Here is a 17,091-nt window from a genome sequence, read left to right as displayed (position 1 = left end):
GTATTGAACCCTGGGGTATTCCAATATCAATGTCCATAGCATCTGAGCGTGTTGAGTTGATTTGGACTATTTGTGATCTACAAGATAAATAGGATTTAAACCAATTTAAAGACATAGAATCAAGACCAAATTGGTGCAATTGTTAATGAGTAGTTGGTGATTCACCGTGTCAAAAGCCTTTTTTAAGTCAACAAATATAGCAGCAGTCACTCTACCTTCATTAATATTATCTAAAATGTAATGGGAAACATCAATAAGTGTTGTAGCAGTAGAATGGTTTTTACGCATTCACTACAGTATCATAAAATTTAAAATGGAATAGACCGAATTGGTCACAAAGATGATATGATCCCGATTTTGTATAGTGGGTATAAAACATAAACATTGCCCTAAGAGCTATGCTGATGCATTGAGCGGAGTCAAAAGTGATGTATATTAAGTCGCCTAAAATGTAATGAAGTTAGCATAGAACATGCTTTTTATAACAACGTATACACTTTGAATGATCATAGTTCATGAGATTAATGTTGATTTGATTTACATTTCCATTCAGACTAAAAATATGAGGAGTTTTTTAAAGGCCTTCTAGGGGGCCTAGGCTAATCACTTGGGCTTGGTCTACCGCACGACCCTCGACATCCAGCACTGACTACAGGTAACAGGTAAACATTCATCTAAGTACTCTATGAAAATATTCTGTATGAAATATTAAAACTGTTTAGATAAACTTAAATTGCTGAATTGTACAATAAGATGTTTCTTTTGACTACGATGGCCAGAGAGTCAGAAGAACGTTGTTTACGTCATGTGACGAGACTATGCCCACTGTGTACAAATTTGTAAAAATGTTCAAGCTTTCCATTTGTTTCTTTCACTCCACTTCAAATCTAATGGGTCAGAATTACTTTAGGTCAGTTTATTTAGGAACATTTATCAAGGCTTTTCGATATGATAATTTATGTTAAAATGTACAAATAAACATGTTTGAGGAGTTTAAAAACAGTCAACATATATTTGAGCGAGTTTTGGTGAATAGTTCGGTCTAATTGCTTAATTTAATTTAATTAATACTACGCAACTTATTAAAAACCATCTGGAAATTAGAGATTTAAAATTACCTACCCTAAACTATTTGTAAAACTCATAAAATTTTAGAAGCAAATTAAAAGATTTTCATTAACTTAAATTTTAAATACTGTATTTAATATGAATCTACCTGAACATTTTGGACGTCTTAATACTTTTTATTTTTTTGTATATTATCTATTCATGCTTGGCACATGCAATTTTGGTATCGGTGCCTTAAGATGTACTGTGTTTTTTGAGAAATATAGAGTGCCATTCTTGCTCGCATTCTTGAAATGTAATTATCATTTGCATTTGGTATATTCAAAAACAGCTGTACACCTTCATGAAAAGTTAATATACATTATTGTATCTTACTACTAGATACAGTTAATATAATATGATCCTTGTATTAGGCGCATGTAGGCGTACATATATGTAACTAGTGCTAGCACTAGGCACTATCATCAGTGCTTAGATTCTACTGTAAACTTTATTTGTTTAGTGTGAAATTAAATATAAAAGGAGACATGATGCAGAACATATATTGTTTGTTTGAAAAATCCCATTTTTCACTATATCAAAAAATCTATGCAAGTTTGGAATGCTATTTAAAGATGATTTTTTAACTACTTGAGCATACAGGAACTTTTATGGGGAGGGGCAGAAAACTGGTTTTTTTTTAGTGGGGCACCACCCCAATCCCTGTACCACCTAAATGGGCCACTTACCATCATATTCTGCAAGGTCTAAAGCTACTTCTACAGTATCTTTCATTCCATTAGGAATCATGTCTATTGTTTTATGCAGCTGAGACATGGCAGAATCCAAGACTGCAAAATGAACTTGACTCGACATGGTTGACGTTGTACAGTACTCTGAGAAGGCAGTTGATAAATTACTCACAGGCCCTAAATCATATAGCAGAATAATTTATATTTAACTTAAGCATAAAAACAGTTGAATATTAAATAAAAATTTTTTTCATCTGTTGATAACACTCATGAACCGATGAGGTGATCCATGTAGTTTCTAATGGTTTTATACAAGATGTTACTACAATAACAATATAAAATATTTATAGAATATAATATAAAAATAAGAGTTTAGATAGGCCCAGGCCTAGACAAAGGGGATATGACTTCTTCGGCCCCCGACACCTTCAGCCGCGCGAGATTTATATGGAGCGCCAGTTGGGCATTTCTCCACACCACATGCTGTGGCGGCGTATGCCTAACTTTAAGCCTTTGCTAAACTAAATAATTGCTGTCATGTCGCACAGTAATATTTACGTATTTATTTTAGGTAGGCCTATTGTATGTATATACAAAACAAAACTCAAAACAAAACTCATTTTTTACTGTATTTTTATTCATATTTCGTCAGTTTCCTTTATCCACAAAATAGAATTTCGTCAAATAAAATTTAGAATGATACATGTGCACAAATTTCGTCCTTTATCCACAAAATAAAACTTTTTTTTAAATAATTTTATTTTTATGTCTGTTGTCTGTCCATGTTATCTTTTCATACAAGATCGGATGTAAAATAACACATTAGCGAGGGTGATGAAAGTGTGTTATTTACAAGAGTTGGAAAAAGAAATCTAGAGTAATTTTGTCAATCATTGGTCAATAAAAATTCTTTAGGAATATCTCTCTATTCTCATGCCCTTATATTATTTAAGCCAATCAATTAATTTACTCAATCAAATATTTAATTTATTGGTGATTTAAAATTCAGGTCTTTCTATTTACATTATTGAATAGTAAACAAGTGCACATGTAAACAGGGCGCGGCCGAAGGTGTCGGCGGCCGAAGTTGGCCTAAAGCAGACAAAGGCCCTAGGCTAGGCCTAGGTCTATTACGTAGGCTAGGCGTCCGACTCCTAGGCCTAAGTATTTATATATGGGCGGCCATGTTAGTTAACTAAGTTAGTAGTTATGACGAATACCACTGTCTGTACTGATTTGATGATAATGATATACCACCACCACCAGTGTAGCCTAACTGGCCAGGCCCTAGCCTAGGGCCTAGTTAGGCCATATTATTGGGCGAAAGGCTAGTACTAGTAGTAGAAAGGAGGCTTAGGTTAGCCTAGGCCTAGCCTACTATTATCATTTCTATATATAATAATTCAAGTTATCGATTCGAAATTAGATTACAGCACGACAAACTTCGGGTAGGCCCCCTAATAACATTTTAAATAAATATATGCCTGCACCTGCAATTTGTATTTGGCTAGGCCTAGTGTGTCTTTAGTATCTTTGGTGCTATCCGGATCCGTGGCGCGCGTAGTAACAGCATTGGCATTACCGGCCGGGCGCCCGCCCATGGGCATTACAGTAATTTGTTGAACGTTGGTGGCAGCAACTCAGTCAATCATGGTCGACGGTCATGGTAACGGCATACCGGTATGCGATGCGAAATTATTAAATGAAATAACAATGAAATACTGTAGAAACAATTGATCATTTAAATTTGAATGTAATGGACTATAAGAGATGACATTTAAAGAATTTAACAAATTACTGATGGGATCTCCAACCAATTTGGGATAAATTCCAAGCGGTGTTGTGAATGAGGGCTCTTCTGGTTTGGAAGCTTAGTATTAGTTGTATTTTCAATTCTTCTGATAAGGTTGCTCTTTAGAACCATTCTCATCATTTTCTAAAACAGGGTGAATTTTTAGGTTAAATCTGTCCCATTGGCGGATATGTTGTTTGCTTCGGACAAATACGTAGGACTGAAAAAATTGAGCAAGAATATTGTACCTATAGTCCTACTTTGCTAGGAAATCACACCGTCTCCTACATTGCAAATGCTTTGCATTGTGTCTTACTGACAATCAATTCATCAAAAATATTTTATCCTTACCAGATTACCCCCCAAAAATAAAAGTTAAAAATCAACACCTTTTTTTTCTATGGAAATGTGAGTTTTATATGGTACTTGAGTATTTTCCGTGTAATACAAACCAACTTCAGAAAATTCTCATCAGTTGAAAAAAAAATGAACGTGATTGGTCTTGACAATCCAGACACTGTTTTATTATATTTTTATTTTATTTCGTACTAACCAACAGCGATAACTACCGCCACTAGCAGGTTAAAGTACAAATAAAATATTTATGTAAATAGATATAAAAATACAATAAAAAGTACTAACAACTTATTAAGATTTAAAAACATTTAAACTGTAAAAAAAATATCAATATAAATATTAGACATACAAAACTTAATATAACAATCATATAAACGTTTAAATAAACCTTTACATGTAACATCAACACGACTAAAAGGTGGGTTTAAAAGACCTCTATTTCGGGTACGCCTGGACACATGTAAATTAAATCAAGAAACTAATTCACATTCATAATCAGAATTCATTACCGGTACCTTAAAAAGAAAAACTATGTCAGAGAGCATTCTACGATCACTAAGTAAATTAATATTAATAACATAGTTAGGACAATTATTTATAATAAGTCTACAAAATTTTCTCTGAATATGTTCACTCCGCTGAGCCTGATTTGGAGAAATAGAATTAAAAATTACTGTACAGACCTCTATTGGGCCTAATTATGGTTTTATATATTATAGGCCATCAGAGCCTTCCCATCCCTTAAGAGTCTACAATTTCTCTAAATCAGTCCCAGCATTTTATTAGATTTAGCAACAATATGGTTAATATGACAACAAAAATTCAACTCTTGCAATCAATAAAAATACCAAGATCTTTATGAGCAGAAACAGATTCAAGGACCTGGTCATCAATATGATAATTAAACTTAATAGGTTTCTTTTTCAAAGTAATAGATAAGAGTTTGCACTTGTCAATATTGAGACCGAGTTTCCAATAGCCCAGGTCCGCACCTACACAGGTCCTCCTGAAGAAGACCAGCGTCTTGTGGAGATGAGATAAATCTGAATAATTTAACATCATCATAAAATAAAAGTGAATAAGCAGAAATGGAATGTTTTACAGTACAACAATGCAGTACGGTACAAATTCATTTCCTTTCCCAGGATCCTGGGTTCAATCTTATGACACTCCAGGACTTTTTCTCACGACTAAGACAATTTACTGATAAAAGCATCACGGATATTTAAGAGGGCCCCTGAATAAGCCGACCTTCTCGGATAGGCCTACACTGGCAGGTGTTACCCTCTAAACATGTATATATACTAATATTTTGTGGATCTTGGGATTTTAAAGCTATATTGGGATTTTCTTTCTTTTGTTTTTTAGACGCAATCTTTTTTTCATTTTCTCAGTGGTCACGCTGCTGTCCGTGTACTGCTGACAATATTGAATGATTATTTTTGATATCTGATAATGTATAGCTGTAATCCGGGTACTATAAAAGTCCTTACTAAAAGTCCCGTGCATACGAAAGTCCTGTGATACTTTAAAGTCCGGGTTACAAGTTCGACTCACTATACAGAAACTGAGGAGCAGGCTCCAGCATTACGAGAACTAATGATTTTATTTTTATTTCATTTATGTATTCAGGTGGCAAACAACGTACAAAACAGGAGCGGATTTAGGGGGGTGGGGGGTTGGCCCGGACCACCCTTTTGGAAAGTTAAAAAAAAAAATAAAGAAAAAAAATAAAAAAATAAAAAATGTATCGCCTAAAAAGCTTCAGAGGTTATTTTGGGCGTCTAAAAACAAAAATGTTGTGGGGCATGCCCCTGGACCCCCAGGATAGAGATATCTCGATCGACCAAACTTCGGCCTCACCTTCTCCACCCCCCCCCCCTCTCCCCCCCCCCCCCCCACCACACCCTTTCAGACATCTCTGTATCGGCCCCTAAACAAGAATTCGGCAGTCCGCACGGCCCCGAGCCCTAGGGGCCCCATAGGTTCCTTCATAACCTGACCAAGAAGGATGTTGTACATAATGTGTCTCTGAAATCGACTGTAGGACATAGGCCTATATCATACTATATTCAGTGGCGATTAAAGGGAGGGAGGCGATTAAAGGGAGGGAGGCCCTGTCGGCCTGTGACCCACAACAAATTTGTCAACAAAAATTGTTATAAATGGAGATAAAAAGAAACACATTCACAATTTTAAGTCTGTGAGCCGCCATTTCCGTCCATAAGCATATATTTTCTTATCTCCGCCCCACCGGGCCAACAGCATGTGTCTCTGAAATCGACTGTAGAACACAGGCCTATATCATATTATGTCCAGTGGCGTAATAAAGATGGGTGGGGGCGCTGTCGGCCTGGGGCCACACTAAATTTGTCAAAATGTTTTTTTTAATGGAGATGAAAAGAAAATTATATTTTATTTTATGTCTGTGAAGTGCCATTTCCAGCCATCTGGAGGTGCCATATTCATAAATTATCTTACCTCAGTCCCGACCATGCTTCTGCTGGGGTGGTAGACTCTCCAAATGTGAAAGTCCCTCCGTGGCCATTTTATTTCAATTTCCTGGATCCGCCACTGATATTCTATCATTTATTCGTCGTTACAAACATTTAGAATGTTTGCAAACATCCAAATTATTTAAACAATGCAAATCATTTAAAAATGAGCAACTAAAATCCCACGATGGAATTGGCGACCGAGACCCAAAAGGCCCCCAAGTTTCAGAAAGCCACAGGGCCCCCGGCCCCATTGTTACCGTATGCCACTGCCCTGTTAGCCGCTGGGGAATCCAGAAATGAAAGAAATTTTGATAGATTCAAATGCTGGGACATTCTGAATACAATTGCATAAAAGACTAGGCTATAAAGAACAGAATCAGTCAGTCGCGCGTAGCCCCCGTGAGCTCTCGGTGCGATCTGAATATATAAATAATAGAATATTTATTTTAGCATGATTACCTCAACCTACTAGATTTTGCTATTTTTGTTTTCTATACAGCGCATATAGAGACCACGTATGCGCTATGTAAGTCTCCACCATTACCATTACTAGGAAATTATTTGTCCACGCAGGCCTAACGTCTGTGTACTTTCTGGTGCCACTTTCAATCCCCAATACCAGTGGGCCCACCCAGTACCGTACTTTAAGAGAGACGGATTTAGGAGTGGGGTGGGCTGGCAAAAAGGAAAAGAAAAGAAAGAAAGAAAGAAAAAGAAAAATTGATAGCCCAAAACGCCTCAGAGGTTATTTTCGGGCGTCTAGAACACAGAAATTTCGCGGGGACATGCCTCCGGACCCCTTAGGGTAGAGTTATCGCAATCCGTCCCACTTTCGGACCCCCTTTTGGACATCTCTGGATTCGCCCCTGCTTTACTATTGCTCACACAAATATTTAATATTGGAAAGCTTCTTCCAAAAGACAGGAACATAATATAATAATAATAATAACAATAATATAATAATAATAATAATAATAATAATAATAGTAATAATAATAATAATAATAATAATAATTTGATTATTGAGATAATAATATTAATCAGCATATTGAATAAAATTACGTCTATGCAAAACCTGCTTTTAAATAAAAATGTTATATCTACCGTACTTTATTTGATTTTGTTTCAAAAATAATCTTATAAATTATAAGTTTATTTTCTGTGATAATGTTATCCACACAGGCTAATTCATGTTTTCATAGTTAATATGGTTAATAAATAATATATATAAAATAATAATAATAATAATAATAATAATAATAATAATAATAATAATAATAATAATAAAATTTTATTTTATTTTATTAATTTCGGCAACACAAATGAAAAGACACAATACAACTTTGAATGCGCCATGGAGTAGCAAAAGAGATCAGAGAACTTCTGTCTCCAAGGGGCGTGTCACTCCAACACTCAAAGCCTACAAAAAACATGCAATAAAATATAAAAATATACAAGAATATCTAAAAATTAAATAGGCCAATAATGATAATAATAATAATAATGAAGGGGCTTGAATAATGCTTTAATAAAGAATTATTAATGCTTCATACTTCAATAGGCCTATTTACGATAGTGTGATTAATGAGTCATTTGTTGATTAATTTATAGAAATATGTAATAGGTATATACCATTAATAATGATTCAGCATATTAAATCAATTAAAAAATTAGAAGCCGGGGCAAATAGTTGATAGTAAATAATAGTACAATGAATAGCCACATAATTGTTTAATGCAGTGACCTGTCTCTAGTAATACATTAAAAATACAAATTATAATTCGGGACAAAAAATTATCTTTACATGATATGATCCATGTCATGTGTACATCGTGAACTCAAGCGGTAAAGTAGTATACGTACCGTGCCGATTCAAGGAATGACGCCGGGACCGTATTGATAATAATTAATGGCTACGATGAATTTTCATTTGAAACATCTTAGAGTCTATTATACTGTGTATGACGATGGTGATTAGGCATATAGATTTCAAGAAAAATACAAAAACAGCGTGGTGATTAATCCTTGCGGGATTAATCCTGCTGCTTACTAGACGGAGTCGACGTCAAGGTAAATAAAACTCGAAAAAAACCTGTTTCAAAGATACGTTTGTATAAATTTTTATATCATTTGAAACATCTTACTTTAATCTACTATACTGTGTATGATGATGGTGATCACGCATACAGATTTCAAGAAAAATACAAAAACAGCATTTTTGCATACGTATTTGTGACATAGTTTTATGTACTTATTAAAACATTGATAAAAACCAAAGTTGTCAGTTATTTCATTTGAAACCAGTGTCAGTATAATCTTAGGTAAGCATGTGGTTAACATAAGCAAGAATTTTGTCCAATGAAACTGTTTATCATTTTGATACCTTCCGAAGAAAATTTACCCTACCGGCGTCACCACGGCGGCCCCACCGAACGATCTAACGTGACGTTGTTATGTGGGTGTTTTATAGATTAATGAGAATGGTAATATCACCGAAAAATAGATGAAATGACAGATGAATGACCAACAAAGACAACTGAAGACAATAGTTTGTCATTAGAAGTTATTTAGTATTTATTCGGAAAATTAATCTCAAAATCGAGTTGCCGTCCCCGGCGTCAGTGACGTCATATGATTTGTGTGCGATTTCTACAAATTAACTCCTAAGTAAAAAATAGTTGAGCCATGTACTACCTTGCAAATTAACCAGCAACCCGGTAGTTTATTCATAGTTACCAACCTGAGAGATTGAAATGCGTGAGTCAGTTGGCTGTAATGATGGGGGTCCAAGCGGCAGGGGAACCACCCCACCCACCCCCCGATGATCTGACATTTTAAGTTGTTTTAAAACTATTTCAGAAAGTGTCTGTTTGATAATACAGGTACATAAGCAAAAATAGTATTAATAAAGCCAATTTGTGTTTCAATGTAGGCTTAATTATGTTTAACCATAGAGAAAATAGTTCTATTTTCTCTATGGTTTAACTTGAGCACCCGAACTTTGTAGACCTACACAATTATTTCATTACTGATCAATTTTTAGTAACTCGTTAGTGACGAAATAAGTAGGGCTTTCAGGGAAATACTGTACACTCTAATGACTCAAGTTACTGCATCACTTTTTATAGTTTTAATCCAACCAATTTCTTCAAATTTAAAATGCATTTCCCCTGAATTTGTGATAAATCGTTATCACGCATGGACTTTTGTTAAATGCGTGACAAATTTAGGATCACGCATGTTTTTCTGCAAAATGCATGTTTCATCCAAAATCACTTTGAAATGCGGGACCGTCCCGCACGATGCGCGACGGTTGGTAACTATGATTATATGTATTATTATTGTTATTGTATAGGTCGAATATTTGTTAAACACAGATACAGTACTAAAATTACATCTGTTACCACTCTTTTTATTATTACTATAATAATAATAATAATAATTATTATTATTATTATTTTATTATTATTGTAATATTTGTTGTTATCATTGGTATTACCGTATTATTATTATTATAAATATTATAATCATTAATATTATTATCATTAGTCTTAGTAGGCCTATTATTTTTATAATTATACTGTAAAGGAGCGGTAAGGTAAAATGTACTGTAATGTATTGCAATGTTGCTATTATTGTTAAGCAAGATTGTTAGTCTTCATTAAGTAATATGATAAAAATCTTGACTAAGTAATAATGATAAAGGAGGTGGTACATTTCACAATGGTCATGCAACACTTCAATGTTTGTGTTTTGTATTTGTTATTGCGTATACAGTACAGTATTGCTATGTAGGCTTATCATGTAGGCCTATATGCAATTACATACACGAAAGAAATGTTGGCATTAAGACCTGTGACTTTTTTCTGGTGGGGAAAGAAAATTCCCTTGTTCCCTCCCCCCGCTGACGCCACCACGGTCCTTTGCACCAATTCGTGGGCGAAAGACACTTAACTTTTATAGATGGGCCAAGCACTTGAGTTTTGTTGGCTATTGTGTGATTCTTAAAAGTGTGTAAGGTTTAAACAGGAAATCGAATAAAAGTAGAATTTAAACGAAAATGCTCCATGCGCCACTAAATTTGGGGGAGGGGGTGTGAAGTGGAATGGGTGGACCCTGGAAAAATTTGACCTTTGGTAATGGTGTTTACGCACCCCTACTCCCCTGCGTACGGGCCTGCTTACTATGAATTTTTTAAAGCATAAATCTCCCGAAATAATTACGCCCAAATTTCCCTTGGATTAGTACCGGTACTTGATGATGTTGATCATGCAATATTGAATGCAACTTTCTTTTTTTTTTGGCAACGGTTGTTGAAATCTGATGAATTCAGACTATGCCCCCTATTATAAATCTTCAAGAACGTTGAGATCTAATCATTAAAATTCCTAAGGGACTGAGAGATACAGAAAGTCACCTACACATAGCCAAAATTCTAATGCATAATAATATTAATAAACAATAATAATAAAAATAAAACTAAGTAATAAACAATAATAATAATAAAACTAAAGTAACTAGCTAAACTTTATTAGATTTTATTGGCTGTTAATGCAATATTGTACATACAATCGACTGAATTAAATGCTGTTTTTTATTTATTTATTTATGTTTTTCTTTTTTAATTTGTGGAATACCGCTTTGATGTTTTTTAGTTTAGGCCTGAATGTTTATATCTGAATATTTTTAATGTTTTTTAAACGTGGTTTTTTTAAATAATATTTTGAAGTAATTGTAAATGCAATATTTTCAGTTTTTGCAGCCCATTGTATATTTGTATGTGTATATATATATATATACCGAATTAAATAAATAAATAAATTTAATCAAAATGAAATAATAATACAAATATTAAATTGTTGTTGTAAGAGTTATATATTTCTTATTGTGCGTTCACATCCAACAGTAGCCTACATTCACCAACTTACAAGACGTGCAGAGGCCGATCCAGCTTCCCAACCCCCCTCCCCGTCAGTCTCGTCGGAAATTAAATAAAGGGAGAGAAAAAAAATTGAGAAGAGTTGAAGGCAAGAGAAAGAGGGAAAAGGGAATTGTACCCATGAGTTCAGTGGCGGACCCATAAGTGGGCGAAAAGAGAGATCGATTATTTTACCACTTAATTTTGAATTTGTTGTTGATTGACGACGAACACAACGTTAAACTATATCCCCGAGGCCAATTCTTTCTAACGATTTCATAAATCAGGATGTTAAAAAAAGACCCAAGACAGGGATTTTTAGCCATTTTCACGGAATGCCAAAAGTACGGTACCCTAGAGCAGCTATCTATGCTCAGTAGCGTAAAGCGTGTGGGCTCTCGTGCGGCCGTCCGCAGGTCCACCGACCCTTGGGGGCCCCTGTGGTTCCCCTACCCATAGGATCTGGGGCTCCAGACTTTTGTGCTGGGCTTCAGACTTTTGTCATGGTGATTTTGTTGCTTTTGGGGCCCCAAGACACTTGTCTGAATAAATAAATGAAATGAAATGATCCTCGCTCTATAGCACCCTGATCTACATTAGTCAAAAAAGAAAAAAAAAATGGAGACAAAATATTTAGATTTTAAGTCTGAATGAGTGCCATTTTTCGGGCATCTAGAGGTGCCATAATCATAATTTGCTTTGTGACTCCCAGTTTAGAAGACTACAGGTCCTTAATTAGTCTTTTGCGATGCCCGTAAGGGAAGGAGTATCTTAGGGAGGCGGGGTGGGGGGATAGCGCCTGTCGGGATTAAGACAATAATTTTGTCGAGGAGTAACACTGCTTTGAAAAAGCATTTTTACCATCTAGAGTGCCTTTTCTGAGCGTCTAGAGAGGGGCACATTCTTAAACTTTGCTCACCGCAGGCCCAACTTTGGTGGGGCTGAGGTGGGTGTGTTCCCCCCCCCCCCAACCACCCCACCGTTGTCAGAAAATTTCTGGATCCGCCTCTGGATGTGGAATGATAAGCTTTATAAAGAAAAATACTCTTATGAATGGACCTTTTCCATGTCGTTCGGAACAATAAAAACTAACATCCATATTTAATTATTAATTTCCTGGTGTCCCGGTGTCTACTTAAATTATCACTTTAAATGTATTAAAGCCCCGCTTCCCAAACTTTTCTCTCTAGGACACGATTTGTGATTACCCAGACAAGCCGCGACCCATGTCATTTTAAAACGTGATAGTAAATTGTAAATCAACCTATAAGATCCCAAAAATGTGATGTTTATGTTTTAAAATATGATTACTTGACATTAGTCACAATGATTTTTGTTTACTAATGATCGTCCTTTTAAGGTGGACAGGAGTTCGTTAATAGTGGGGGGGGGCCCAAAGAGGGATTTCATAGAAAGAGGGTTCATCCACCTCAGCCCCATCATAATTGGGGCTGAAGTAAGGCATTTTATGATTATGGCACCCGAAGATGGCCGGAAATGGCACTCTCAGATTGAATTTCCTTCGTTATTTTTTTTTTATTGGAGGGGGTGGGGGAGCCTTCAATCCGCCACTGGAAAATGAGATAACTTTTAACATTTGAAACGAAAATATAATCGATTTTTGGCAGAAAATATATTTTCAACCTTTGAATTTTATATTTGATGAACTTTAAAACCTAAATTTGAAGTGTGGTTACCAGTGGTGTATCCAGGATTTATGGACAGGGTGCTGATAAAAATTAAGTCCACACCACATCAGCGCCACCTTGATTGGCGGTGACATCAGTGACGGCTAGGATATAATTTATGGGTTGGGGGGGGGGTATGTAACTGTCTCTTATACACATCTAGATGTGTATAAGAGACAGGTATAATACAGTGCCTCTCCAAACAATCTTGTTCCGCAATCGGCCAAAACAAACAAAACAAGAGTCAGCGGATCCGAACGAAAGTGCAATCACAAGACCAAAGAGATTATCTCTAGTGAGTGAGGTGTCACTACACATGTGATTACTAGGGTTTCTGTTTCTATATAAATAATCAATGTCAAAAGTAGCACATTGTGAGTACGTGTTGATTAATTTTGCAAGACCTACTGGTATTCGCATAGAAAGTTGCAGGTACTGCACAGCACTACAATTCAGTACTGTAAACAAAATCTGTGCTCCTCCTGTCTACTAAAACTATACAACTTCCGTATATAGTGCAAACTATACATACAGACGGAACGGATCGACTATGGCTGATCCGTCAACTAAACTCGTTTCAACAACACAGGTATGCAATTATTGATTGTTTTTAAGCCATTGGCGTCGATGGTTGTACCGTAGTTTTACAATTAATTATACTATCACCCATAAATAATATAATGATAGTATTTTAAATAACAATAATAATGTTAGACTATATTATATAATAGCCTCTCGGCTAACGAAGCGTTGACATTAGCATTAATGCACGGTCATGGAATCAAGCACATAACTATGGAACCAGTGGCGGATCCAGTAGGGACTTTGACAGATATAGAGTCCACCACTTCAGCCCCAACGTAGTGATTGGGCTGAGGTAAGAACATTTTATTATTATTACTACCTGTTGTAGGTTGCCGAAAATGGCACTTAATGGAAATGTAATTTTCTTTTCACCTTAAAAAATAATTTTGAAAAAAATAAGGGGGTGGTGAGCCATTGAGAACGCATACTCAGCTTCCTGGGAGCAATTCCATATCAGCGTTTATCAACACATTTTTTTTTTTTAAATTTGAACATACTATACCAGGCCCGGGATTTATCAATCTCTGCTTATCAAAAGTCTTAAGCCAAAAAAGTTAAGATGTCCCTAAAATATCTTAAGCTGATTTATTACCCAATCTTAGCAAAATCTTGGCTTAAAAATCGTCTTAGATGGCACCAACGTACAATCGACTTTCTAATTTTAAGTAATTTTTAAGCTAAGCAATATGGATAAATTGACTTTTAAGCAAAAAAAATGGACTTAAGACGAATTTAAGCTGATTTCTAGTTTGATAAATCTGGTCCCATGTACCTATATACTCCTGGGTGGAGAGGGACAACCGTAGGGTAGTTATAGTGTGATTTGCCCAGATACCATGAAGCAAAATTCACACAGCGAGAGATTGAACAGCCAACCTCAAGGTTGAAAAGCTTAGAAAAATTAGTTTACAGAAAAAAGGCAATGGGGGGGGGGGGGGGGGGGTTGAATGTGACCCAGCTGTGTATCTAGGGGTAAATAGATAAACAGTTTTTCCCCACCACCATTGAAAATGCCTGAAGCAGAAAAAACTCCCCCTAGGACAACAGCGGCGGAGCGTTTTTGAAAGTGGGAAGGGGGACCATTTCATAAGGTAAAAAATCCAGTATGAGAGCAAACCGAGCATCATGTTTGGACAAGGGGAATATTTGACGAAGTTTGGTGAATTGTATTAGTTATCTAATAGTTATTAAGCTACTGTAAAATGACTTCATAATTGTTGTATTTTCCCAACAAAGTCGAAGTCCAGATGCTTCTACGATCACAATGAATTATTAATCATGTGAGGGGTATCCTTGATAATGATATGGTATTCCCCTACGGAAACTTCTCTTTTCCCCTGACGGATACATATTACACTTCTAGGAGCCTAGAAATGGTAGCTTTAACAGTGGCGGGCCCAGAAAGTCGAAGTAGGAGAGATAAAGATGTCTAATTAAGTATCTTATTGTTTTTGTTAAATTGTAGATGGAACCCTGTGCCTAGATACAGAATTTATGCAAGACGGGTGGGCGAGCGATTCCATTGCTTTCTTCATGCTTAAGGATAGGTTTCAAGGAAACATTACAGACGTGCGCTTTACAGACATCAATCAGTATGGACCACAATAGTTGCTCAACTCAAAAAGAGAACTTGTAATGTTCATTTGAAAATAAAAAATAAAATATATATTGTATAATAATAAAAGGTTGATTTATAAGGCGAAATCTAAGCACCAAAAAAATAATATTGTATTGTATAGTGTTCGTTAACAATGTTTGTTACTGGTGCTGGGAGCAGGCACAAAAGTGGGGGGGGGGCTTTTCCATTTTTACCTCAAATGTCATAATATGGGATAGGCATTTTGCCATGAGAACAATCATTTTTTTAGAATATTTGTTGCGAAGCAGCCAATTCATATTCTTGACAGCAATTTGACCTCTGAAAGGTCATTGTTTGTCAAAAAACAAGGGCCTAAGACGGCTGAAAAGCGGAGTTTCCTTCTTTTGTTCTGCCGGGTAAAATCAATTACTTTAGGCGACGTTTGTAGACTAACCAACACGTACCAACGTCCGCATGTCGCGCTAGCCTTATCCTACTCTAGGCCTAGACTAGCTAGGATGGTATAGGCCTAGCCTTGAAGGGACGAAGGTCCCAATGAAAAACAACGTCGCTCCTTGATAGCTAATATTGTCTATTTAACATCACAATAATTCATTATTAGATCTATAGTTTTTTTTTTAATTGTACTCCACAAATCTCAGCCGATACCTCGCACAATTCGAGTAACGTCTCGTATCTATTGTCGTGGCGCCATGGCTCGATGGCCCAAACTTGCGATGTCTCACACTTGTGATCAAATAACACGCTGGCTCGCACTTTGGCAACACTCTTTGACAGCCAACTCGCCCCTAGAAAACCCGCCATTGGAAACTTGCCCCATAAAAAAAATGTAAACTTCCTAGACCATGCAGTCTTCAAAATAAAAATTGTAAACTTTGGTAATCAACTACTTTTTCCACATACATAGAAATTTTTGAAACTTTATTTTAAAAAAAACCTAAACCATAATTCACCACTATAGACACTTTTTGACAAAAATGAAAAATTACGACTTTGTTACCCAATGAGAAGTGTTCTAAGGGTCGTGCTCATATTATTTGTTATATTTTTATTATTCATTATTTTCACTTGACTCGCATAAATAATTTTGTTCGAAGAACATTTATATGCAGTTGTACTTCGCAGTACTTCACTTGCAATTTGCAATTTCTAGTTCAATTTAATAATACGAGTGATCTTCCAGCTATTTTTGATAGCTCATGTGATATTGTAAGTTTATATAATTCATGGCAATCATCCCTACTTCATGCCGATAATCAAATGTATATCTGAGATAAGTAATGGGCTTCAAAACATCATAGATACGATTCCGTTGCAATGCGAACAATGGAAATTATGAACTGTCTCTCTAACATTGACAACAGTCCTCATTCCCTAGAGATTCATAACTAATTGGCCCCAAATGTTCATACTTTTAAAAAACTATTAACAAAATTTTCAATTATGACATACAGTATATGTCTTTAATGAATTAGGAGACACTTGTGAATAACTCTCTTCTTGAACTCGTTTCTTTTCAGAAGCAATCTGGAACATTCAAATCTAAATTAGGAGTCGTTTTATCATGTGTTGGCTGCATGGTTGGAACAGGCAACATCTGGCGGTTTCCAAGGATAGTGGCAAACAACAGCGGCGATAAAGGTAATTTGATCAATATTGTTGTGTTTCTTGTTGAAAATGGAATTTTTTGTTTCATGCAAAGAAATTTCATTGATTTTAATGGTGTGGTTACCACCATTTATGATCTTTATATAATTTCAGACAAATTTTAAGCCAGGTTCCTTCATTCATTCTTATATTGCCAAATAATAAATATTTAAAAAATCTGTCTTAAATAATATATATTATGTATTC

General features: G+C 35.6%; 1 protein-coding gene across 1 annotated transcript in view; it reads right to left on the bottom strand.

The window, feature by feature from the left end:
- The window catches only part of LOC117119320 (E3 SUMO-protein ligase NSE2-like), an 8,304-nt gene extending 4,873 nt beyond the window's left edge, over positions 1-3,431 (bottom strand). The window contains exons 1-2 of the mRNA XM_033264104.1: positions 3,290-3,431; positions 1,797-1,976 (exon numbers count right to left, since the gene is read on the bottom strand). Coding sequence (XP_033119995.1) covers positions 1,797-1,923 — 127 coding nt within the window. The 5' untranslated portion in view covers positions 1,924-1,976; positions 3,290-3,431. The remainder of the gene's footprint in view (positions 1-1,796; positions 1,977-3,289) is intronic.
- Between the last annotated feature and the right edge of the window lie 13,660 nt (positions 3,432-17,091).

The sequence above is a fragment of the Anneissia japonica genome, unplaced genomic scaffold (genome assembly GCF_011630105.1).
Source record: "Anneissia japonica isolate Jap-2015-1 unplaced genomic scaffold, ASM1163010v1 scaffold218054_len391659_cov197, whole genome shotgun sequence".
In the NCBI taxonomy this organism is placed as follows: domain Eukaryota; kingdom Metazoa; phylum Echinodermata; class Crinoidea; order Comatulida; family Comatulidae; genus Anneissia; species Anneissia japonica.
Note: the sequence above shows the minus strand (reverse complement) of the source record. Positions and strands in the feature narration are given on the sequence as shown.